We start from the raw sequence: 26,196 nt of genomic DNA, 5'->3' as shown, positions 1-26,196 counted from the left end.
GGGAGCTATATATTTATATACACCTAAGTCTGTTTTTACACGGTAGATTAGTTCCAGAAAAAGCCGTGTAAAAAAAGACATTGATCTTATACAAAAATGGGTGATTGGTTCCTAATCTCTAAAACCTATTAAAATTAGTGAAAAACAAGAATTTTGAAGAACAAGAATTCATGTTTATTTTATTGAATCAAATATATAATGCTTATTTTCACAATAATGATAAAAAAGATATGCACTCTAATCTTTAAATTAATATAAATTAAATGTATGGCAAGTTCAGGAACTAAAAAACTATGTTTTGAACAAAAAGAATAGGTTATTCAATATTTAAGGTAAAAAATAAAATAGAATAAGTGATAATCATAAATACAACAACATAAATTTATTTGCTGTCGTCATCAGTTATTCGCATTCGCTTGCTTCGAACGCGTATACATTCACTATCATCGTTGGACTAATTTTGAACCGGACTTTCTCTTGCTCGTTCGGCATCTACATTTTGAAAAATGAACTCTGTTATGAGCCGTTGTTCGCCAATTCTTGCTACCTCTTTGTATAATTCCTTGTAACGAGCCATACAAGAATTCAGCTCACGTTGGAATTGTGCAGCTCTTTCGACATTGGGATCATTTTTGACGAAATGGTGTCCTAATTTTTTTGCAAGTTGAAGCCCTTCTTGAATTAAATTTTCAGTTAATTTTTCAGGTTCTTCACTATCACTGCTTTCTATAACATCAGCATTCTGTGAGGCAAAATGTAATATTTCGTCTTCGCTAAGAACTTTATCAATCATCAGTTCCTCAATGTCATCAAATACCAAGTCATCAAAACCCTCCCCACCAACTGCGTGTGCTAAAGCAATTATATTGGGATATTCGTTTGTATTTTTCTCCACAGGATTTTTACTTTTTACACATTCTGGCCAAATTGCTCTCCAACATCCGTTTAAGGTTGATGGTCGTAAATCTGACAATGCTAAAGCAGCATGTGTAACGCAATCTTTGATAGAAAACTTTTTCCAGGCATCAATTACTGTTAGAGTTTTATCCCTATCCAAAGTGTCCAAAATGTACTGGAATGTTCGTTTGATATAATAAGTTTTGAATGTTGCGATGATTCCTTGGTCCAGTGGTTGGATTAGGGATGTGGTATTTGGTGGCAGGAACAAAACTTGTACATTTTCGTGTTCCAACGGAGGATGCCCGGGTGCATTGTCTACCAACAGAAGAAGAACTTTAAATTGTAAGCCCTTTTCATTCAAATATTTTCTAGTTTCTGGCACAAAATATTTAATGAACCAGTCTGTGAAAACTGTAGTCGTCACCCATGCTTTTTTATTGGCCATCCAAATAACCGGCAATTTATCAAAATCGACACCTTTCATTGCTCGAGGCTTTAATGCACGATTGATAAGCAGGGGCTTTAAAATCCGATCTCCAGAAGCGTTACTGCACAATAAAAATGTGACTCGATCTTTTTCAACTTTAAAACCCCCAGCACTTTTCTGCGATTTAGAGAACCTTAATGCTTGCTGTTTGATATTGTTTCCGTCTACGGGAATTCTTTTTTGAGCATTTTCCTCCAGCCATATTATGAGTGTTTTTTCCATTTTTTCTTTAACAGCATCTCTAGTGTATGATGAAGACTTAACAGATAGGTACGTTTCAGAAATCACCGATTGCCTAATTGCAATTTCATTTTTCTTTATAGTTCTTATTGTGGCTTCAGTTAAACCAAACGTTTTACCAAGAGCAGTTGAGCCGTCTCCATTTCGAAGGCGATCTAAAATTTTAATCTTGGTTTCCAAAGAAATTGCCTTCCGTTTTAGTTTTATATCTGACATTTCCTTTTAGGGATACATAAAATATTTAACAAAATTAAAAAAACATAAATAATTGGATAAATACAAAATATATGTTGTCTTACCTTTTATCTTAATGCGTTAAAATTGAATTTAATGGAAAATAAAATTTGCCTGCAAAAAATTTCTTTGCCAAACACGTCTTATTGCATTGACAGGTCACAAAATATTAACACGTTTCAATTGCTCTGACCAGTAAATTTGCACATACAGGAAATTCCCCTAAATTAGTGCAGAATGCTCGCGTTGAACCATCCGTCGCGTTATATGTTATCGAAAATACAACAACCACAAGGAAACGACATGCGTTTGTGTTATCGTTTCCTTGTGGTTGTTGTATCAATACTATCGATGGTTTCAGACTTGTTTCTTTCATAAATACTTTTTTGTGATATGAACATACTTCGTAAAAATTAAATTTGACAAAAAAAATTTAAGTACATAAAATTTAAAATCGTGCTAAATAGAATAAAATCGTGTAAAAAAAATTAAAAATTTTAAATTTTCAAACCGTGTTATATCAAAACCGTGTATAAAAAGACCGTGTAAAAACAGACTTAGGTGTATATCTGGACCGATTTTCAGGAAACTTAACACACATCATTCTAGATTTAATTCAGTACGCTGTGCCAAATTTCGTGCAAATGGAAAAATATATAGGGACATTGGTAAACCATTTACATTAAATCGGACGAAAATATTGGAGCTATATCTAAATCTGAACCGATTTTTCCCAATTACAATAGGGTTCGTCCTTGAGCAAAATAAGTGGCCAATGCCAAAATTCACCTAATTTGGGTCATAAATGCGACCTGTACTTTGTTTATATTTTGACATGGATAGACAGACGGACGGACAAACATAAATCTACTTAGAAATTGATTCTACGGATATTCTCAAAAGGAACTATGCGTTTATCTCCTTTCATTTTGCCTCTTACAAACATATGCACAAAGACATAACACCCTGAACCACAGTGTAGTGAAGGGTATAATAAATTACAGCAAATATGACATTTATATGGGTGATATGTCTAAACATATACCTATACAGACTATTTTCTGCATAAATATGTTTTACCTTACCAGAAACAAAACTTAAAAAATGTGGGCTCTATGCAAACCTTTACCTTATTTATCATTTTCTACATAAATGTATACAAGCCTTCAAAATGTGAAATTACAGTTACTTTGGTGAGAAAATGTGGTTGTACCCTTCAAAAATATGCTCCTACCGTTATATAAAGGCTATACCAAAACACGGACCGGTACCTTTTAGTAGGAAGATTTGACACCCAATTAGAATCCATGGTATAATAATAGAAGGTAACAGCAAGTGTTGTTGTACAAAAAACGATACAACAACCACATGGTCAACGCAACTCATTTGGCAGAAAAATGTAAACAAACAAATTATCATCAAATTATTTTTATTTTGAAAATGAAATATTTTCGAATCCTCAAAATAAAAATTGAAAAAAACATGAATGAAAATCTTTCAAATGTATATTTCTATCGCTTCCACATATTTCCTATAATTAAGCCATTGCCACATATATGTGTAACACATATGAAAATGCTGGGAATAGCGAGTTATTCCTTGAAGAAAGATTTGCTTCCCGAAACTTTCCCAGCAGGCAGATTGAGTAAATTGAATACGGGAGCACATTTAATAAAGAACAATTTCAAATTGTATGCGTTCCCAATTTTCCTGTTGGGTTATTTTTAAAAACATAATTTGTCATATTCACATTGACACTAGTATTACGTTGGAATCAAATCAGCTGGGATTTGCTGTTACCTTTTATAATTGTACCATGATTAGAATCAAAGATATAAAATTAAATAATTTTTAGTAGGAAATTTGTCTACATATAGAGAATGGAAAATATCAAATTAAAGCTAAATCTAACATAGATTTTTATTATGATTAACAATTCTGGTCTTCGAGGTGTTGCAAACAAATTTAATTTAAATTTAAAGTTTGAGGATATAATGAATTTGTAAGAAGTACAGATCTCATTATTTTTTAGCACATAGTCTTGGCATTTTTTTTTAAATTTTAGCACTTTCTAGCACTATTTCAAACAAAATATAGCATTTTTTCTCAACAAAGTTTTGGCAACACTGGCCACAAGGTACATATAAGGTCTTTTTTAGGTTGTGATGTTTTGATCAAGTAGGAAATTGTCAAAATGATGATAGTTTTTTTTATTTTTTGTTTTTGAGTATACTCGAATTGTTCGTCTAATATTCTCCATATTCGAAATTGATCTAAAACCTTAAATAAATGTCTATTTTAAAACATAAATTGATTTATGACATGAATTGATGAATAAATTACAATTGCCAAAACATGATAGCTCTAACAAAAACAGAACATAAAATAAATTCAAAAGCACAAAAAAAACACAAAAAATATGGCACATAAAAATAAAATATGTATGCACATACATATGTACATCTGTATTAGATTATATAAAATATTAGGGTATTTCTCAACAAGTAGCTAAAACAAAAAATAATTGTAATTTATTATCAGAAATAAAAAATATATATTTTTAAATTTAATAATAATAACAGAATGTATCTGAATATAAACAATAGTGGATGTACATATATTTCATGAAAAAAAGTTTTGACATGTTAATCTCATAACTACCATTACCACGCCACATCACCACCACCGCCAACCCATTACAATTACAAATTCTTGAAAAATTATGCACATCACGTATCTCAATTTGTGTATGTGTCTGTGTGTGTTTGTTCATTTTTTTCTTCTGCTTCTTCAGTTTGCTTGGGCATTTATCACTCAATAAATGTTTGCTCACTTACTTCTTTACATAAATACATACATAAGTATGTATGTCTGTATGTAGGTACATTTTTGATTTCATGGCCTATGAAAATAATTTTCCTGGTTAGTTAGTTTTAATGCTTAGTTTTTTTTTCTTTATTGGATATGTCTTACTTAGCCCATGAAAAGTTCCTCCGGTAGTTCCGGTAACAAGTTTATGGTTTAAGGCCAAAACATATCATGTTTATGTTTTATCTCATCATAGATTAGCTTTTGCAGGCAAAGGAAATGTACAAACACACACACACATGTATGTACATGTATATAAACATAAAGATGAGTAGCCATCATTCAAAAAAAGAGCCTTTAGCAGCTTATGGAAAATGTGATACTTATCACCGGCTATTGCCAGTAAAACTTATTACATAGCCTCTTTGCCAAGCTATTTGACTTTTTCCTAAGCTCTTCATAAATATTCAATGTAATTTGAATTTTTATTCAGTAATTTTACAAGGGATAGGATTTTTCTTTTTTTTTTTTTTTTTGTTCTTGATCATAAAATCTTCTTTTTCGAAATTATTCCAAGAAACTTTTCTAATTGCGTTCAAAAGTGTAGTTTAGTCCCATTGGGGATTAAAATCACAACTACAACATTGTGTTCGTATGACAAATATGTTAAGTCGAAAAGGTTAAATCTTTTGCAAGAACACTGATTATATTTTAATCCTAAAACTACTATCTGTTAAAATGCAGTGTTGAAGTTGTGTGAATTTTCAAATTGGAGGGATAAAAAAAAAGATTTCCATGGTGATGTTATATCCTCCATGATAAAAGGGAATATATTTAATATTAAAATTTATATTTTGGTTGTAAAATGCCTCGACATAGTCATGGGAGACGGGACGATAATTATGTTTTCAAATATTTCTGATATATAGTCTCGTCTGTTGAAATCACGAGATATAAATCTCAATATTTGAGACAGACCTTGCACTTTTTGCACACACACATTTCTATTATATCTAGGACATTTATCATTGGTGATGGAATATATCCTCCTTTTTGGACCTTTTCATGGTTAAGGCCTCAATTTGAAACCAAAATGACTGTAATTTGGTATTCTGGCTTCGTGGAGGGAAAGTGCATCTGAGCAGAAAAACCAGTAAGGAAAGCAGTAAAGTCCGACTATATGATACATTACACCACTTTGGATATATTCTACATATGTATCCTAACTATTTCATATCAGTGTTCCCACAAAGGGATCATAAAATAACATTAAGGGGACCCCCCATTCTCGGGGTCAAATTTTTGTTTGGTTTTATTCGAATCTACACTAATTCAAGAATGTCCCTACAACATTTCAAGAGAAAATCTCAAGAACTCTTGAAGATATAGCCGATTTATTGTGTCAGCATCAAGTGACGGCTGAAGGGCTTCTCATTTTTTTTTTGGGAATGGCGGGCACGATAACTCAAAAACTAATGACCCAATCGATTCCAAATTTGTACACGATTCTCTAGGAATGTATAGCTATCGTATGAACTAGGATATAGCCAATCGGTGAAGATCTTCCTTATTTTTTAACTCGGGTTTTGGTAAAAAATCGGCGATTTTCCAAAAATATTTTTTCAAAGATCCGCCATTTCGTTAATTTTAGAGCGAAGTCAATAATACTAGTTTATACGAAAGACAGACATGTGCTCTTTCTAACACCTTTAGAATTTTCGGATTCCGATGTTCCAGTGGGGAGTTATCATGCCTGCCATCAAAAATAAGGACTTTTCTTTAATTACAAAAAAAAAAACAACAACAACAAAACAATTACAAAATTTTTTTGGAAATTATTTTTCTTCTCTTTTAATTATATATGTGCAAAGTTACAAGCATTGGTATTGATTTACCAGCCCTTTGAAAATCTTGAAAAATTAAAATCGAAATCTATATCTTAACCTGAACCGAAAATTAGCACTAATCATTCTAGATTTAATTCAGTACTATATGCCACATTTCGTCCAACTCGAAAGATGTACAGGGAGTTGAGTACACCATTTATATTAAATCGGTCGAAAATATATATATGGGAACTATATCTAAATCTGAACCGATTTTCACAAAACTTAACACGCATCATTCTAGGCTTAATTTAGTACGCTATGCCAGATTTCATCCAAATCAAAAGATATACTGGGACTTTGGTACATCATTTAATTTAAATAGGACGCAAATATATATGGGAGCTATATCTATATATGAACCTGTTTTCGTGAAACTTAACACACATCATTCTAGACTTAATTCAGTACGCTATGCCAAATTTTCCAATTCCAAATCGAAAGATATAAAGGGAACCATAGTTTTGAATAAAAACAAATATAAACCAGTGAGCGGAGCAGTATAGTTGAACGGGCCGACAATATTATACCCTACACAACTGCCACGGAACACTAACTTTCTGCGGATCTATATTCCGTGTGCGGAGCAATATTTTCAATATTTCTTGATGGATTAGAAATCAACAGCTACTCTTTCTTACCCTGACATATTTTCGGAATATTTTTTCCCGGCCACGCCATAACATGCATTTTTTACTTTAGCAGACAGCCATAGCTATATCAGCCCAGAATTTTTAACTGGGGATTCAATAGAATTATTGAGCATATTGGTAATATCTAGCAGGGGACAGAAGTGCTACCAACTGAGTTTAAATTATATACACACCAATGAGCGGAGCAGTATAGTCGAACGGTGCCTACCATACCCTAAACAACTACCCCGGAAATCTGCGAATGTTTATTTCGAGCAGGGGCATTATTTCATATATATATATATATATATATATGAATACGTAGGCACCTGTAAATATTTAAATTTAACTCCCACTTCCGAATACATACGACAATATAATTGGTAACAATTTAAACGTCAACCACTCCTTTTGAATATACTATCAACTTCTGGGGTCTATGTCATTCTGTGTAAATGTAAAAGCCATAGAATAAAAATGTTGACATTTTTCACATAAAAGTCTGGGTCTATTTGACCCGCTACATATTGACCGATCTTTATCAAAACAGGCAAGCTTATTCTTTGGCCTGATCCCCTTCGGGTCATATTTGCGGCCAGAAAAACTAACAAAAATTAAGCATTTGGTCCATTTCATCCCCTAAATATTAACCGATATTTACTAAAAACCTTCATTGGCCAGAACCCAACCTACACGCAAAATCTCGTGACGATTGGTCCATAACTGTGGCCTGTATCGTGTTTACAAATTATAATGGACCGACGGAAAAACTGACACACATCCCTAATCGTCTCAGCTGGTCGATAGGCCTAAATATTTCCGACATTTACCAAGAACCATAGTGGTCTTCATTGGCCAGAACCCAACCTACACGCAAAATCTCGTGACGATTGGTCCATAACTGTGGCCTGTATCGTGTTTACAAATTATAATGGACAGACGGACGGACACACTTGCCTAGATCGTCTCAGCTGGTCGAGATATGACGATCGGTGTACTTGAAGATGGGTCTAGGACCAATATTTCGCGGCGTTACAAACTCTTAGGGTTGCACAGAGCTATAATATCCTGACAACATAGTTGTGTAGGGTATAAATAAGAAGTTCTTTACCCATCTGCAAAGAAGTTCTTTACCCATCAAGGTCCCGAAATGCCAAATTACGGCCCGAACTCGGGTCAAAATTGATACTAAATGATTTTAATTGGAAGATTTTCTATCCAACGATAACCCCAAATATAAAATTACAGCCAATTCGGTTGAAAAACCTGACCAAAATACTGAATATTGAGGTGTTCCCTAATATGGGCGATGTGCCATATCCAGTGGAATTTCCCAATAATTTTGAAATATTTCCATACCCTCCGCCATAGTAAAGAGTACGAAACACTTCGAGATATTCACATTCAAAGGACCAAAATTGATTATCGCCATTATTGCTTCTTTCTGTTATAATTGTTATGATATTTCAAAAATTTTAACCCAGCCGAATAAATATATACTGAGAGCTGATTTCGAACTTTCAAATGTCACACACATTTAAAAAATTTATGCACTTAAATTCACCGAACAACTTATTTAATTGATGAAGCTTTGCAAGCGAAATTAAACTTGTTTTGCTAAACCTTTTGACATTTATCTCATTAAAATGAAAAAACTACGACGATGAAGTTCCCTCACAATTCAGTTGGAAAATAACTCAACAAAATAAGAAAAACTGAAAACTTTCATGAAATTTACGTACGAGAAATACAAGAAAATTCTGAGTATGTACTTCATTTGACATACTTAAGCTTGAGAAATCTGGGGACAATTGTAACCGCCAACACCACCACCGACAACAACGGAAACATTCACAAAAGTTCATTGAAGAAAAAATAGGAAATTGTAAAAATGGCAAAGAAAATAAACCCGATGAAAAGAAAACTACCCGAAAAAACTTCGTTTGTATAATTTCATGCAATTTTTGTTTCTACTTCTTCTTTTTTTCGCAGATTATATAGTAGGGAGCATGTCAAATATCAAAATGAAGAAGAAGGAGAAAACAAAAAACGACATTGAAAAAACGCATAAAAAAGCAAAAAAAGAACAGAGCAGAAATGAAAAGAAATTCTCTGAAGGGACCAAATTAAAGAAACCTCAAAGAGAAAACAAAAATTCTGTGTAACAAAACTATTGGGAAGTTTCCATTTCCATGTGAAAGTTTTCCTCTGATTTTCTGCTGATGCAGTAAAAATCTGCTACAGCCATTATTGGCAGTGGCAACACCACCAACAAAACCATGGACAAAGATGGTACAAAATGTTCACAAAGTTGGTAAATATTGCATGTTTTTATGGTCGCCTTGAAGAATGTGGTACCCGGCGACTATGTCTTGGTTCATTTTATTTTTTTCATATTGTCGAACATATCGAATTTACGACTCCCAATGAATATGCAATTTTAAGAGATGCTATTATTAATGTACGTTTGTGTGTGTGTATTTGGCCTTGAATCGTCACTGGTTTATTCATCTTTTCGAAGAAAGAAACGAGACGAGAAAAAATTGCCAACAATTGACCAAGAGTTACGAGTAAAGTTTTAGTCAGAGAATTATTTCAAATGTGAAAAACTCGCTACAAAAAAAAATAATTCAAGCTGGCGATCAGATTAGATTTAGATATAACTCTCATATATATAGAGTTGCCCGATTTTATGTAACTTTAAAATTGAAAATGAGCGTTTCCTTCAAAGAAACAAAAAAATCTTTCTAAGCATTCAAGACACCCCACTGAAATTGCATATCAAACCTGAATTTCCCCCGACGGTCATTCATTGATTCAACTTTAATTTTCAATTTCCTTTGCATGCATAAAATCTCATTGGTGCTGGAATGGACTAATTAAAATTGGCTGTCAAAACAACTTCTTTGTCGTAGTATATACAGACATAAACTTAGATTTCGGATACCTTCTAACATGTGTTTCATTGTCTGCTGCTGACTTTACCAACAAGCAGCAGCAGTTCGTGATTATACATCCTTTTTGGTTTTTGTTTTTTTTTCTGCAGCATACATGACACTTAGTCAGATTTTGGGGTGGGCAATTTATTACCAAAATTGCAGTTGTTTTTCACCAACACATGTACACACACATACACATATATAGTGACTTTTATACATTTTGGGTAAATCTTTACGATATATGGCATTTTGCAAAGGTTAACACCAAATGTCACCCAGAATTTATGACACCGCACAACTTAGCAGCATACAACAGCAACACAATTGTCTAACAATGTGTTGTAAGGGATATTGGTTTGTTAGTTGGAAGGTTGGTTGGACGGACGGTGCACCCATTGTCGCCGATATGCAAGCCATTTTGAAAGCCATTAAATAGTTGAGTTCCGTTCGAAGCACATGAATTATTTCCTGTCAACGTATACATTTTTTGGGGGTTTGTTAAAAAAACAAAAACAAAAATCAGGGGAATATATTTAAATCCTATAATAAAATATTTTAGTTCATATATATTTATTACATTTACATATAAATATATATGTGACGACTGTTAGTAATATACAGCTAATTAAATTTTGTCATTTGAGACAGTGCCAATTCGAGTTCAAAGGGCAGATCAAAGTTTTTTTTCTTGTTTGGGTATAAAATAATGTTGGACATGTCTGTGGAAGATTTGCTGACAATTGCCTCTATGGTGTAATAATGACAATATTAAACAATATTCGAATTTGCCGACCTCTGTAAATACTTCAGTTATCAAAAAATATTGCTGCCATATATAAGAAATTATATACGAAATGATACAATACGACTTCAACCTATACATTGATTACACGCTTACCTAAATCGATTTTCTAGTCGAGATTAACAAATGAAGTACTAAATAGCTGGCCTAATATCCATATTTGATGCTGCTATATACTTGTGGGAAACCGAAACTTTTAAAACTTTCATCGTATAGTTCTGGAGCTCAATATCGAAATATTTACTACGATAATCCGACTATGAAAATGACTGAAAACACTTGTTTAAATTAATTTTCTGAAAGAATGTCCACATTGACTGTTGTCGGCCACATTTTTAAATCTTATATCCCATAATTATCATTTGTAATATTTATACCCTTCACTACACTGTGGTACAGGGTATTATGTCTTTGTGTATATGCTTGTAACAGGCAAAAGGAAACGAGATAGACACTTTCTGAGTCGATTTATGCATTTCCGTCTGTCCGTCCGTCCATGTATTTTTGTTAACAAAGTACAGATCGCATTTATGATCCGATTTGGATGAAATTTGGCACAGGTCACTTAATTGGCCCAAAAACGAACCCTATTGGAGAAAATCGGTTCAGATTTAGATATAGCTCCCATATATATTTTCGTCCGATTTAAGATAAATGGGGCCCCAAAGTCCCTCTATATCTTTCGATTTGCGAGAAATTTGGCACAGAGTACTGAATTAGGTCGAGAATGATGTGTGCCAAGTTTCGAGAAAATCGGTTCGGATTAAATATAGCTCCCATATATATTTTCGTCCGATTTTAGGTAAATGGTGCACCAAAGTCCCTATATATCCTTCGATTTCCACGAAATTCGGCATAGCATTCTGAATTAAGCCCAGAACGATGTATGTTAATTTTCGTAAAAATCGGTTCAGATTTAGATACATCTCTTACATATAATTTCGTCCGATTTTAGTTAAATAGTGCACCAAAGTCCCTATATATCCTTCGATTTGCACGAAATGTGGCACAGCGTACTGAATTAAGTCTAGAACGATGTGTGTTAAATTTCGTGAAAATCGGTACAGATTTAAGTATAACTCCCATATATATTTTCGTCCGATTTTAGGTAAATAGTGCACCAAAGTCCCTTTATGTCATTCGATTTGCACGAAATTTGGAATAACGCACTGAATATTTAGATATAACTCCCATATATATTTTCGCCAGATTTTTTGTAAATGGTGCACCAAAGTCCCTATATATCCTTCTATTTGCACGAAATTTGGATTTATAAGTAAATGAAGAAATCAAAATGTGGCCGAACATGTGACAAGTTTGGATGAAATCGGTTTAAATTTCGATATATTGCTTTACATTTATTTACATAATTTTGTCCCATGTTAAGAAGCAACTCTATATCTGACCAAAATTTAGTATAGGTTGCAGAATGACATGTTTAAATTCATGTTAATGGTCCTTCAAAAATGCGACGTCTGTTAGGATCCCATCTGTTGAATATACCCAAAGTGGTGAAGGGTATCATATAGTCGGCCCCGTCCGACTTTACTGCATTCCTTACTGGTTTTGAGATTAGGAAATGTCCTGGCAACAAATTTTCGGCATGTTCAATACCTTTTCCGATTTTTGGTATTTTGAAGATTAGAATTTAACAATTTGGATTGTGGTGATAGGGTGACAAATCTACTTAAATAATATTGTTCCTCATTTTGGACATGCCTTCAATTTAATTGAAAGATTTTTATTATGCAAGTTATTTTGAAGATTTATTTTAGGTATATGGATCTAGTCTGGAGAGATAACCCTATTATTGGAAACGTTTTCTATATGATTCGGCTGTAACTTGACATTTTAGGTTATCTCACTTTTGATAAAGTCCCACGTTAGCGGTACTCTGCATTGTTGGAACTTGGAACACGCATTCCAATCAAATTTACAACAATTTATTTTTTATAAGGGTTCCTTACGATTTCTAATCGAATTGGCTGTAACTTGACCGTTTAGGTTATCCCTCAAGAAAGAAACAATATAAACTTATCTCCCAAATTTTCTTATTTTTGGGTTTTCAGTCAGTTTTGCAACCATATTCGTTGTAGTTATACCACCATAAGGTGGAGTGTATATTAAAATTGTCATTCCGTTCGCAACACCTCGAAATATTCACCCACAAAGTATTTATATTGTGGATCAGAATAAAGTTCTATGCCGATTTAGGCATGTCCTTCTGTTGAAATCACGATAGAGAACGCACTATTTAAGATAGCGATCTCAAATTTTGCACAGACGGCATTGCTAGTACTCCTAGGGTGTTTGGTATTGCAATTGGGATATATCGGTAAGTGTTTGGGTGTAGCCCCCATATAATGACATTCTAGGGATTTTGAACACGTTTTTCCACCGAATTGGCCATTTAGTATTTTTGGTTTGCACTGAGTAACACATATCCGTACTAAAAATTATTAATATGGACCCAAGTTTCAAAATAGCGCCCATATAACGGTATCCCCCATTATTCGATATATTGGCAATTTTGGACACATTTTTTTAATTTAATACGGACCCCATAACATGGTACCCCACAATATTTAAAATTTGGGCACGTTTTTCAAATGAATTTGCTTTTTGGTATTCATTGGTAAGTCAATTTGCTTATCAAAAAATTTTAAAACTTTGACAAATATTAATAATATTAGGTAAAACTATTTTACTTTTCCAAATTTTAAATTATAGCAGTGAATTAAAAAACGTGCACAAAATTTTCATTTCAAGGGTACTTTGAATATCCAAAACAAATTCGTTGTAATTTTTTATTTTTTGGGATTTACATTGGTTGGGAATTTTTATGCAGAAAATTATCATTGACCAATGGTCTATAACCTTTATCAAAATTTTTAATTATTATTTATTTTTAGTTTACTTATTTTAATTATATTTATATTCCATATTTTATAAGCATGTTATAAACAAATACGTTTAACAATAATACATTTTATTTATTTTGTTGTGCCTCCGACACTAATCTGACCTAATCGTTAGTGTGAAGATATCACCAATCGCATAATATTATGAGAAAACTAGCCATCGGCTTTGCTATACATTTTTCCAACGTCTGTTTGTGAATATTAATTCACAAGGGAAACTAAAGAGACTGTGATTTCTCAGAAAGAGAGCCAAGTAGAGTATGAGAGACACAGGCCAGGACTTTGTTTAAATATTTAATTTTAATCATACAATAAACACTATAATGTATTAATTCAATATTCTAAAACGTTTTGCATATCATTATTGATTCACACTTTCTCTGTCTCTCTCGCTCTCTGTATGTCTCCATCTCTGGGCCCTCGCCAATGTATTGTAAATGTACGTTAACTGATATTTAATGCAAGTCCTCTTATATTTCCATATGACAACAACTATACAATGTCTCTTTAAACTAAAAATGTGTTCACAAAGCTTGTGTGCCGTCGCGCACTCACCCCAACACACACACACACGGAAAGCAAATATTAATATGTTCAATTTACAATGGTGTCCTTTGAATGCCTTGCATGTACTTGGAGACTGTCACAAGGGTACATGTTTCTGGATTTTCCGTTGTTGCATTACAACCAGTTAAGAATGTTACGGGTTTTTGTTTGCTGGGTTGTGAGTGCGTTTTAGTGTTGTCTTGGGGAAAATGGCATAAGCGACGGGAGTAAAAATTTACTGGGGTGTATTGGAAGATATCGGGACATATAAGATGGCCAGAGTGGAATTGTTAATACCGTTATGCCAAATTTCATGCACATCGAAAGATATATAGGGTCTTTGGTGTACCATTTACTTAAAAACGGATGAAACTATATATGGGAGCTATATCTAAATCGGGACCGATTTTCTCGAAACTTCGCAGACATCAATTTAGGATCATTTCAGTACGTTATGCCAAATTTCGTGCAAATCGAAAGATATAAAGGGACATTGGTGCACCATTTACATAAAATCGGACGAAACTATATATGGGAGCTATATCTAAATCTGGACCGATTTTCACGAAACTTGGCAGACATTATTCTAGGCTCAATTCAGTACATTATGCCAAATTTCGTGCAAATCGAAAGATATATAGGGACATTGGTGCACCATTTACATAAAATCGGACGAAACTATATATGGGAGCTATATCTAAATCTGGACCGATTTTCACGAAACTTGGCACACATCATTCTAGACCTAAATGATTAGGCTGTACCAAATTTCGTGAAATCAAAAGATATATAGGGACCGTTTACATTAAATTGGTTAAATATATATATGGGAGCTATATCTAAATCTGAACCGATTTTTCCCAATTTCAATAGGGTTCGTCCTTGGGCCGAATAAGTGACCTATACCAAATTTCATCCAATTCGGATTATAAATGCGACCTGTACTTTGTTTACAATTTAACATCGACAGACGGACGGACGGACATGCATAAATCGACTTAGAATGTGATTCTATGCATATTCTCAAAAGGAACAATGTGTCTATCTCGTTTCCTTTTGTCTGTTACAAACATATGCACAAAGACATAATACCCTGTACCACAGTGTGGTGAAGGGTATAAATACAATCACGAATACAAATACTTATTTTGGATAATCTACCTCCCACAGTTTTAATACCACTATGAAGATGCATCCTCCCCTCCGGAGAACTTTTCATGACCACAATATTATTATTGATTATATTTTCGAAATTCCTTAATAACATTTCCTCGTTCCACCTTAAATCTATTTACGAAACGAGCATACCGACCCATCCCATTGTCTAATGATATTTCATACAAAACACGTAGCAAAGTTGTTCGACGAAAATCGCAGAATTCACAAAGTACTTATACATTTCCCAATTATGAAAAACTACTCGACAAACTAACGCGTATTTCCACCAACATTTCCATTCAACAGTGAACTTTTTGACAAACACATCGACACATTGATGAGCTAGGGGAGCGGAGCGAGGCGATTGTAATTTCGTCCTTCAAAGCATGCTGTTCGGGATAACAGTGAACGTGAAACAATGAAAAGAACAAGAACAACAACAAAAATAACAACGAACGGAGAACAGAACACATTTTCCACTAACGACTATTTGAAATGAATAAATAAACGTGAGCGAGCATACCAAAATAGTTTTCATAGTTTTTATTTTCGCTTTTGCAACAGAGAATTGTGGTTTTCCGAAGCTCAGAAGAAAAAAAAAACACAATTCAATGCACACAAAAAAGCATCAACAACAGTAAATAGAAAACCACAAACGCGCACACACACACACAAATCTAACAATTTTCTGCCAAACTATTAATGAAATTGGGGTTTGTTTCAGTGATGTAGTAAATAGCCAATAGTTGTTTTTTATTCATATTTGAAACTATTTATATGAGTGGCTCACTTGAAAAAATAATAACAAGCAAACAACAATCCAGTGAACGCCATATAATAATAACAACAGCGGCATCATAACAAATTGAGTTTTCCCATAATTGAAGTGTGGTATTAAATGTGAGCAATCGCCTAAACAAAAAGTGTAATGTTTTTACACGATTCGGTTTCCTGTCATTATATAAAGTGTAAAACATTTATTTGGTAGTTGGAAATAAACGGAAGCTTCTACAGGTCTTCTGGGGGAAGGGGGTATTTCATTATTTTCTATGGAGAAAAAGCAATTCGAAGTTGTTCCATAAATGCCTTTCAAAAGATTTTTTGATAAAAAAAAACAAGTGAAAAAGCGATAAGTTAGTCCGGGGCGAACTGTGGATATCCTCCACCATAGATATACTGACAGGTACTAGAAATGAAAATATAGGGAAAATACCAAAAAGTGGACCTATACCGACATTTCTAAAAACGGATTATGTAAACCATAATACAAATTTCAGAAGTTTTTAACAGATAATTATACCCTCAGCCTTATGGCTAATGAGGGTGTATACACTTTAACACGGCGAAAATGTGCCTCATCGAAATATTGGTTCTAGATCCCATGTTTCTTTGGACCTAATCCGTTTCAGAAAATTTAGATTCCATCCAAACTTTGCCCATCTTATTATTTCTTCCAAACTTAGTTCAAATTAGAAGATGTGGAATATCGGTTCACTCCTTCTGGAACCACCATACAGGGGCTAGGTCTAAATGCGGCTGTAGTTCATTATCGAACCTTACGTTCTATTTTTTTATCTCGCTATCCTCCGCAGGTGAAATGATTACAACAGAGTTTTAGAACCAAACTCAAAATGTTATACTGACAGATACATGCAATGAAAATATAGAGAACATACCAAAAAGTGGGCATATACCGATAATTCTGCAAAACCGATTTATGTAAACCATTATGTACACCAAAAACAAACATCAGCAACTTAACACACATCATTCTAGACCTTATTCAGTACACTATACCAAATTTCGTACCACAGTGTGGTGAAGGGTATAAAAAGGGGGTTATATGAGGACTACCCCTAAAAAGGGGTGAATATTACTAATTGTTGGTGGGGAGATTTGTTACCATATACGACTAAAAATACCAAAGCGAATTCGGTTGAACCTCAAAATATCGAAAGTTGTGGGTACCCTTATATGGGGGCTACCCGAAAAAATTTACCTATATTTAGAATTTTTTGTGGAGAGGTTTGCTACCCAATAAGAACTCAAATTACTAAATTACAGCCAATTCGGTGAAAAAAATCCGGTCAAAACCCCCACAAAAACTGGAAGTTGGGAGGTACCCTTATATGTGGGCTACCAGAAAAAGTGGACCTATATTTATAATTTTTATTGGGGAAATTAAGTACCCAATAAGAACCCAATGTACCAAATTTCAGCGAATTCGGTTAAAAACCACGCTCAAGAACCCTAAAATACCGAAAATTGGGAGATACCCTTATATGGGGGCTACCCGAAAAAACTGGCCTATATTTATAACTTTTAGTATAGATATTTGTTGCTGAATAAGAACTCAAAGTTGCGAATTTCAGCGAATTCGGTCGAAAAATGCGATCAAACCCCCCAAAATACCGCAAAATTGGGCGTACCATTATATATGGGGGCTATCCGAAAATATGGACCCATATTTAAAATTTTTAGTGGAGAGATTTGCTACCCAATAAGAACTCAATGTACCAAATTTCAGCGAATTCAGTTGAAAAACGCGCTCAAGAGCCTCAAAATACCGAAAATTGGGGGGGTACCCTTATATGGGAGCTATGCCTAAACGTGGACCGATAAAGCCCATCTTCGAACTTAACCTGCCTGCAGACAAAAGACTCTATGCAAAATTTTGGCGATCTATCTCAGTTCGTTTAGACGCTAGAGTTATTACAACAGACAGACGCACATAGCTATATCGTCATAGAATTTTACGCTGATCAAGAATATATATACTTTATAGGGTCGGAAATGACTATTTCGGAAAAAACAAAATAATATACCCTCCATACTATGGTGCAGGGTATAAAAATTAATATACCATAGTATGGAGCTATGGTGGAGGGTATAAAAAACGCCAACCAGAGGCCTTCAAACAGCCTTCCACATTTCATGTTCACAAATATAAAAACATCTCTGTCTAAAAAAAGAAGACTCAGGTCTTCCTTAGACTGAAATCCTTGGACAAATCATTGATGGACTGAAGTCCTTCACAGGCCATCTATAAAAGGCCTTCACATCTTCCAAGTGATTTTTGGGGCACGGTATATTTGATACGGAGCGGAGCAATGTATTCGGACGGGACCGATGACTGATCCCGTCCGAATAAGTGGATCTAGGACTAATACCGCGGCGTTACAGGCAATATATTTACGTAGAGTATAAAAACATCTAACGGATTCCATAAATGATTTTCGAAAGATTAAAAAACTTCAAACTGAGGCCTCCAATACAACCTTCAAAATTTTTGCTTCAATTCACACAAGTATTTTGGGTATGCGTGTGGAAGAATTTGTGTGGATCGAAATGTTCCGAAATCGACCATATGGAATTTCTTTATTCTGTAGATTACCTATTGAAGAACTGAGAGCATTCTGTGAATAGAAGACCTATTAAAATAACCTGCAGAATATATTCTGTCTATCCAGATAGTCTTCAAATGTTGCGCACATAGAATACTAGACCCTAAATAGTCTTTAGCAACAATATGTTCCGGCCATTCACAGGTTCCCTGTTTAAATTGGTTTAACTTGCCAAGATATCTGAATAATAAATTGCAGCCACTTCTGCAGGGAGACGCAGATAAGATCTTTAAAACATCGAAAATTTAGCGGGACTTATTTAAAAATTCTCTGCAAAAATGTTTTTTATCCCGCCTATTACAGCCAATTCGGTTAGAAAACGTCGCTATGTACAGAACATTGTGTTATGTAAAAACCTATATTGAAAATGTTATCAACAAAATGTATCTCAACCTCCAAGAACCCAAAATGCCTAAAATAAACAACCCCCTAATAATGCCAAATGTGAATAAAGCCATAAAAAATGGGACGGGGCTATATAAAAATGTGTTTCAATCTTCTAGACTTTGAACGTCAAATGATTGTCACTTTGGTGGCTAAAGTTTGTTAAACCCTTCAAAATTGGGCAGGACCTTCAAACCTCTTAGTTCAATTTGAATATCTTCTAACGGTCTCACATATGAATGGAGAAAACACCCCGTTTCTTCTCGTAACTGAAGATTATATATAGATATTTTATACAGGAATACATTCAACTGGTCTTTGCAAGTTACGTCCTTGTTTCTTTTGAAAATGGAAGACTTTCGACAGGTCCTTTATAAAATAATATGACAGGTCGTCTGTGATTGTAAGACGTATATAGGCCTTCAAAAGGGCCTCCATGGAACATTGCTACAGAAAAAATGCTTCGGCAGTTATTACATCGAGGAAGACATTTTACAGGACTTTTTAGATACAGAGGACTTTTTACAAAGTTGTTAGTAAATTAAGAACTGTTCAAACGAATAAGAATCAAATGATTAATTTAGAAAAACATGTTTCAATATATATTTTTTTAATTAACAAAATTTTTCAAATTGTCCTAATGTATCATATTATACATAAATAATATTACCTATATATAAGGTATATATGCAAATGTGTGCGTGAATTTGCTTCCATTATACTGATATTCTTAAAAAATTTGCCAACACAAACTTTTTCAAATATTTACAGCTCTCATAGTCAAAGAAATTTAACTTTGAATACAGAAAAGAAAAGAAAAACAAAACAAAACGTAAAATAAATTGATCCTTGTACCTCTAGTCACAGTCAATCAACAATACAAAATAATAAAAAGGAATAAAACACAAAGCGTTTGTCGTCTCTCTTACAACAGTAATACCAGTCGTCAAAATCAAGCTGTATATATATATAACAAAGAGAGGAAAAAACGAGTGTAAAAACTAGCAAAATAAATTTGTAATTGGAAGTCAAACATGCAACTATACTAAATCCATCTACAAAAAAAAAAAAATACTGATACCAACAACAATCAATAATCAACAACAACAACTACTATTTCAAACTAAAAGTAAAAAAAAAAACATTTGTTACCAGCATTTGACAAAACTCAAACGAAAGCAATCAGAAATCAGTTTTGAGTTTTTCAAAAAAAGGCTTACAACAAATTATCGAACAAAACCGGAAACTTCTCCCCTCTCCAAAACTCATCCCACATTGGCTGCGAATTTGTCCTAAGGCGAAACTCACGAATATCAGCTGCACAAAAATCCACATCGGCTTTGTCACAATTGACAGGCAAAAGTTAATTTTCCTTTTATTCGAAGTTAACAACAACGGCAACAAAATTAAATTAAAGACGTCATGCCACAATTTTAACCATCAACTAAAGCAAATCTACAAAATAGGATTCCATCAAAGTCCATGTTTTCAGGTAAATGTATTTTTTTTTTCTTTTCAATGAAAATTGTGAAATAGAGGGGATGGAGAGGAGTAATATTATCTATTTATTTTGTAGTATACACTGAATGTAATAGATAAATACACGTAGAGAAATTTCTGTGGACGAATTTAGGTATGCTTTTTGGTTCTGGGCAAGGGTCTATAGCTAGTTCTAGATAGGTTGACTAAGGAGAATCTTTACATCTATTAGTAGTCTGTACTAAAAAATCGTAAAAAATATTGCAAAGCAATTTTATCTCCTTCGGGTCTTCTTTAGATGTATTTGCCCTGTTCCATCTTGTTGATATCATAAAACAATATATTTTCCATATATATTCTAGGGATATGCTTTCTAAAGGCAGAAGAGGTCTTCTATAACTCCTAACATTGATCAAGCAACGTATACAGCACATACACACATCAAAAACCTCAGCAGATCTTCTAATGATAGAAGTGTTCTTTAGGTGTTGTCAGACCTTGTTGTCTTCGTATGCGGAGGATTATCTATAGCTCGACTAATAAGGAAAGCCATAGAAAATACCTTATATTATTCTTCACAAACCTTGTGAACATCTTCTATAAGCTGACCTTTATTTTGATAGGAAGAAGACCCTATAAAAGTATTCTACTCATAAATACTTCCTAGAGGATTGCTAAATACATAAAGTCATAACACTTTTCATTGGGCTTCTATATAATAATATGTCGTAGGTCAGACAAACACTTATTTAGAATGACTTCTATATATAGTAGACCTGTCAATAATCTTCTATAGATATAAATTTTTGGAAATATTTTTTTTAGAGAGAAGACATTCCATTGGTCCTCTATAAAGTGCATTTCACATTCCATTGGTCCTTTACATTCCATTGGTCCTCTATAAAGTGCATTTCACATGACTTCTATTGCCAGAAGTCTTGCTACTTCTTTTCTAAAACAAAAGATCTTCGTTTTTCTTTAGAGAGAATACCTCCCATAGATCGTATGTAGATAGAAGGTGTTCTAAAGACAGGAGATCTCCTGTCATTGTACAGTATTTCTTTGCAAAGAATACCTCCCATAGGTCTTATATAGACAGAAGATCTTCAAGGAAGAGAAGCTTTTTCAGATTCCTATTGCAGACGGAGGAAGCAATACACCTTTTTCAGGAGTCCTATAAGTAAGAAATAACTAAACCAGGTCTTCTACAGAGGAAGACCTTCCACAGCTCTTTTATAGACAGAATACCGTACACAGTACTGTTCTAGACAGGTGTTAAGAAGACAGAAAATCAATGAACATATGTCCATAGAAGACCTCTCCCAAATCTTATATAGACGGAAGATGTTCACTGGAGAGAAGCTCTCCGTGATACTGAAGAAGTTATACATATAATCTACAGAGATAAAACTTTCGCCAGGAGTTCTTCCAAGTCTTTTATGGAACGAATACGATACACTGTACAATTATAGACATATGGTCTTCCACAGATTTTCTTCACACTGATGAATTTTTATTTGTCTTGTAAATACAGAACGGATGCTATATACGCTGATCTCCTATAGACAGAATAAGTTCTGTAGCTGTTCTATATGTAAAAACCCTTCCTCCGGAATTCTATAAAACTTGCGCAATTATTTTTTAAACAGAGGAATTTCTACAAGCTGTATGTAGATTTTTGTTGCCAGATCCAACTCGCATGAAGCTGGAATTTGGGTTTAAAAAAGCTGGACATAAAAAATGTTATATTTGGCGGGGCTGAGCTGTCCACCTCGTGATGAATATTCAAAATATCAAAAATCGATACGGAATGGCCATGGTAAATATTTGACAAATATAAGACAAGTCGACGCCCAATTTAATCTAAAATTTGGAATTTATTCTGATATTCTGGGATATATCGTTATATGGGACCTGTCCCGAAACTTTGATATATTTTTGGTAGGGCAGTAAGTTAAGCGGAAGTAAGAGGGCACTCTTTCAAAAAAAAAAAACATGAGAGTTGCCTTATATAAGGGCACTCCGAAAGGAAAAATGGGATACATCGGCCCATAAAATATAAATTTGACCCAAGTTTCAGGGTAGCCCCATATATAACGGCTTTCCTTAAGACAGAAGTACTTCAATGTTATTCTATAGCACTATGGCGATAAAACAAAAACTCTTGACGAGTATAATAAGAATCCAGAAGGGGAGAAAAAAAATCGCAATGTGACTGTCCTATGTCCTCGATAGCCTCACGATTTTCTTCTTTGAGGTCTGGAATCGCTACATCTTTCACGTAGTCCCAACAGAAAAAAAACTACAATGAGTAAAATTAAGAGATATCGATGGCCAACTATTATCACTGCTTATATTTGCAGTTGATCGTGGACCATGTGCGTGGGTTAATTCTTCACTAGGGATAAGTAGTCGAGAGCAAAAGTCGACGTTTAGACTTTTCGATTTTTGACTCTGACCAAAAAGTCGATTTTTAGACTTTCCAATTTTTCCTCTGACTAAAAAAAAACTAATGAGTCGATTACGGATGGCAACCATAGTTTAGTGGCGTTGCCAGTTGCCAAATTTGCATTATGGATGGCAACTGTTGTCAACTTCAGTTGCTTCAAATAGAATTTTTCGGCAACCATTTATTTCTGGTTGCTGTTTATAATAACTGAACTTTGTAGGCTTCCCATAATCGTTAATAATACTACAACAGAACAATTTGAGGTCCTTATTGCCCGGATGGAAGCTCACCCAAATGTAGCACGCGGTGTGCGGACTTTTGATCAAACCAAAGCCACTATCGATGATGTGTGGATGGCCATTTCAGAAGACCTTAACTGCTATGGCCCACCGACACGCATGCCAATGTACGTGTAGTAGTAGTTTTCGAATAAAAAAAATTTCTTCCCTTTTTCCTCCTCCGTTAATTTGGATACAATCAAAATTTTACACAGTTTTTCCTCTATTAGCCGGATAACTTCGGCGAAAACCACCGACATTGTCGGTTGAGCCATGTCAAGGTTGAAGTCATTGCTGTGGGCATTTTGAAACAAAAAACATCAGAGCTGCACACATTTTTAAGAGAGGAGGAATTGCTGTTGACCGCCAGGCTTTTCGGAAATCAGGATTTAAGGCTTCATCTATGTACACAACGGCATCTTTGGTAGTCGAAAATACGCCTTCAAGCTAATATGATCAGTTGATTGAACATTTCTCTAAACGTCAGCATCTACTCACAGAACTGATGGTAGTTCTAATAGATTTATCTCTTAAGGGAACCCCCCCCCCCCCATTCCGATTTTAATTTTTCAAGATTTTCAATGGGCTGGTAAATGAATACAAATGCTTGTTAAGGTTTGCTTGCACGTTATAGATTTAAAAGAGAAGAAAAATAATTTACAAAAAAATTTTGTTATTGTTTTGTTGTTGGTTTTTGTAATTAAAGAAAAGTCCTTATTTTTGATGGCGGGCATGATAACTCCTCACTGGAACATCGGAATCCAAAAATTATTGACTTCGCTCTAAAATTAACAAAATGGTGGACCTATGAAATTTTTTTTTGGAAAATCGCCGATTTTTTACCAAAAACCAAGTTAAAAAATAAGGAAGATCTTCACCGATTGGCTTTATCCTAGTTCATACGAGAGCTATACACTCCCAGAGAAACGTTGTAAAATTTGGAACCGATTGGATTATTAGTTTTTGAGTTATCGTGCCCGCCATTCGCAAAAGAGAAAAACGCGTTTAAAGTTTGAGAAGCCCTTCAGCCGTCACTTGATGCTGACACAATAAATCGGCTATATCTTCAAGAGTTCTTGAGATTTTCACTTGAAATTTTGTAGAGACATTCTTTAATCAGTGTGGATTCGAATTATATTAACAAAAATTTTGACCCCGAGATTTAATAAATGACACACCGCATTTTAATAAATGACACACCTTGAACATCATTTTCATCATCAAAAAATAGTTCCACTGAGCTTATCATCACATATAATTAGTTTTTCTCAAATATTTTATTCAATTTATTGTTTGTTTACAATATTTCTAGTTGTAGAAATGTCAAAACAGTATTATCGACAGTAACTGAGAAAAGTTGATATTCATAATGTTAAGTTTTATTTCAATTGCGTTGTCAGTTGAACTCGCAACTGGAGTTTGGTTGCTTTCCATAACACTGTGATACAAAACAAAACAAAATTTTTTTTCAGGGGTTCTAATGTACCAATTCTGTTTAGTTGGAGTCCCTGGACCACGAATATACCTTTGGTTTTTCTGGGTCACTTCGAAAATTAGTTTTATAACGGTAAATGTAGAGAAAAACGTGTTTTCATAGATTTTCACTTTGAAACGCTTATAACTTCCTTTCTTTCTAACGGATTTATATTATTCTTTCTTTCATTCGAAGATTAGAATTTTTCCTTTCAAACAATGTATATACTTGGTAAATCGGTTAAGGATTGGCTGAGTTACAGTGGTTGAAATGTGAAAAAACACACATAAAATGACAAAATTTATTTTTCTTCGGACTGTACGAAGAAATTATGACATCAAGCCGTATAAGTTTTATTATATTACGGGGAATACAATTAAATAAGCTTTCAAAAATGAGAAAAATCAAAGAAATCGGTTAAAAAATGGACGACTTATACACATTTTTGTATTGATTCTATGCATATTCTCTAAAGGAAATATGGGTCTATCTCGTTTCCTCGTTTCCACATTATGTTTGTAACAGACAAAAGAAAATGAGATAGACCCATATTTCCTTTAGAGAATATGCATAGAATCAATACAAAATTGTGTATAAGTCGTCCATTTTTTAACCGATTTTTTTGATTTTTCCCATTTTCGAAAGCTTATTTAATTTTCTTCCCCGTAATATAATAAAACTTATACGGCTTGATGTCATAATTTCTTCGTACAGTCCGAAGAAAAATAAATTTTGTCATTTTATGTGTGTTTTTTCACATTTCAACCACTGTAACTCAGCCAATCCTTAACCGATTTACCAAGTATATACATTGTTTGAAAGGAAAAATTCTAATCTTCGAATGAAAGAAAGAATAATATAAATCCGTTAGAAAGAAAGGAAGTTATAAGCGTTTCAAAGTGAAAATCTATGAAAACACGTTTTTCTCTACATTTACCGTTATAAAACTAATTTTCGAAGTGACCCAGAAAAACCAAAGGTATATTCGTGGTCCAGTGACTCCAACTAAACAGAATTGGTACATTAGAACCCCTGAAAAATTTTCGTGTCGCACAGTGTAATCGAACCATAAAACTACTCGATGCGAAATCGACTAACAAATTTATTTCTTATAGGAATTGTAATTTTTGGGAAATTTGGGCTTTATGACAATAAACCAAGTATTAGTAAAGAAA

The 26,196-nt window shown here is 33.8% G+C and overlaps 1 protein-coding gene across 1 annotated transcript; it reads right to left on the bottom strand.

Annotated features, from left to right (window-relative positions):
• Positions 1–454: 454 nt before the first annotated feature.
• On the bottom strand, positions 455–1,843 carry LOC133324093 (tigger transposable element-derived protein 1-like). The gene has a single exon (XM_061532979.1). It carries the CDS (start codon positions 1,841–1,843, stop codon positions 455–457), a length of 1,389 nt encoding a protein of 462 aa, XP_061388963.1.
• Between the last annotated feature and the right edge of the window lie 24,353 nt (positions 1,844–26,196).

The sequence above is a fragment of the Musca vetustissima genome, unplaced genomic scaffold (genome assembly GCF_032173495.1).
Source record: "Musca vetustissima isolate MV318-11 ecotype Yass unplaced genomic scaffold, APGP_CSIRO_Mvet_v1 utg284728, whole genome shotgun sequence".
NCBI lineage: Eukaryota > Metazoa > Arthropoda > Insecta > Diptera > Muscidae > Musca > Musca vetustissima.
Note: the sequence above shows the minus strand (reverse complement) of the source record. Positions and strands in the feature narration are given on the sequence as shown.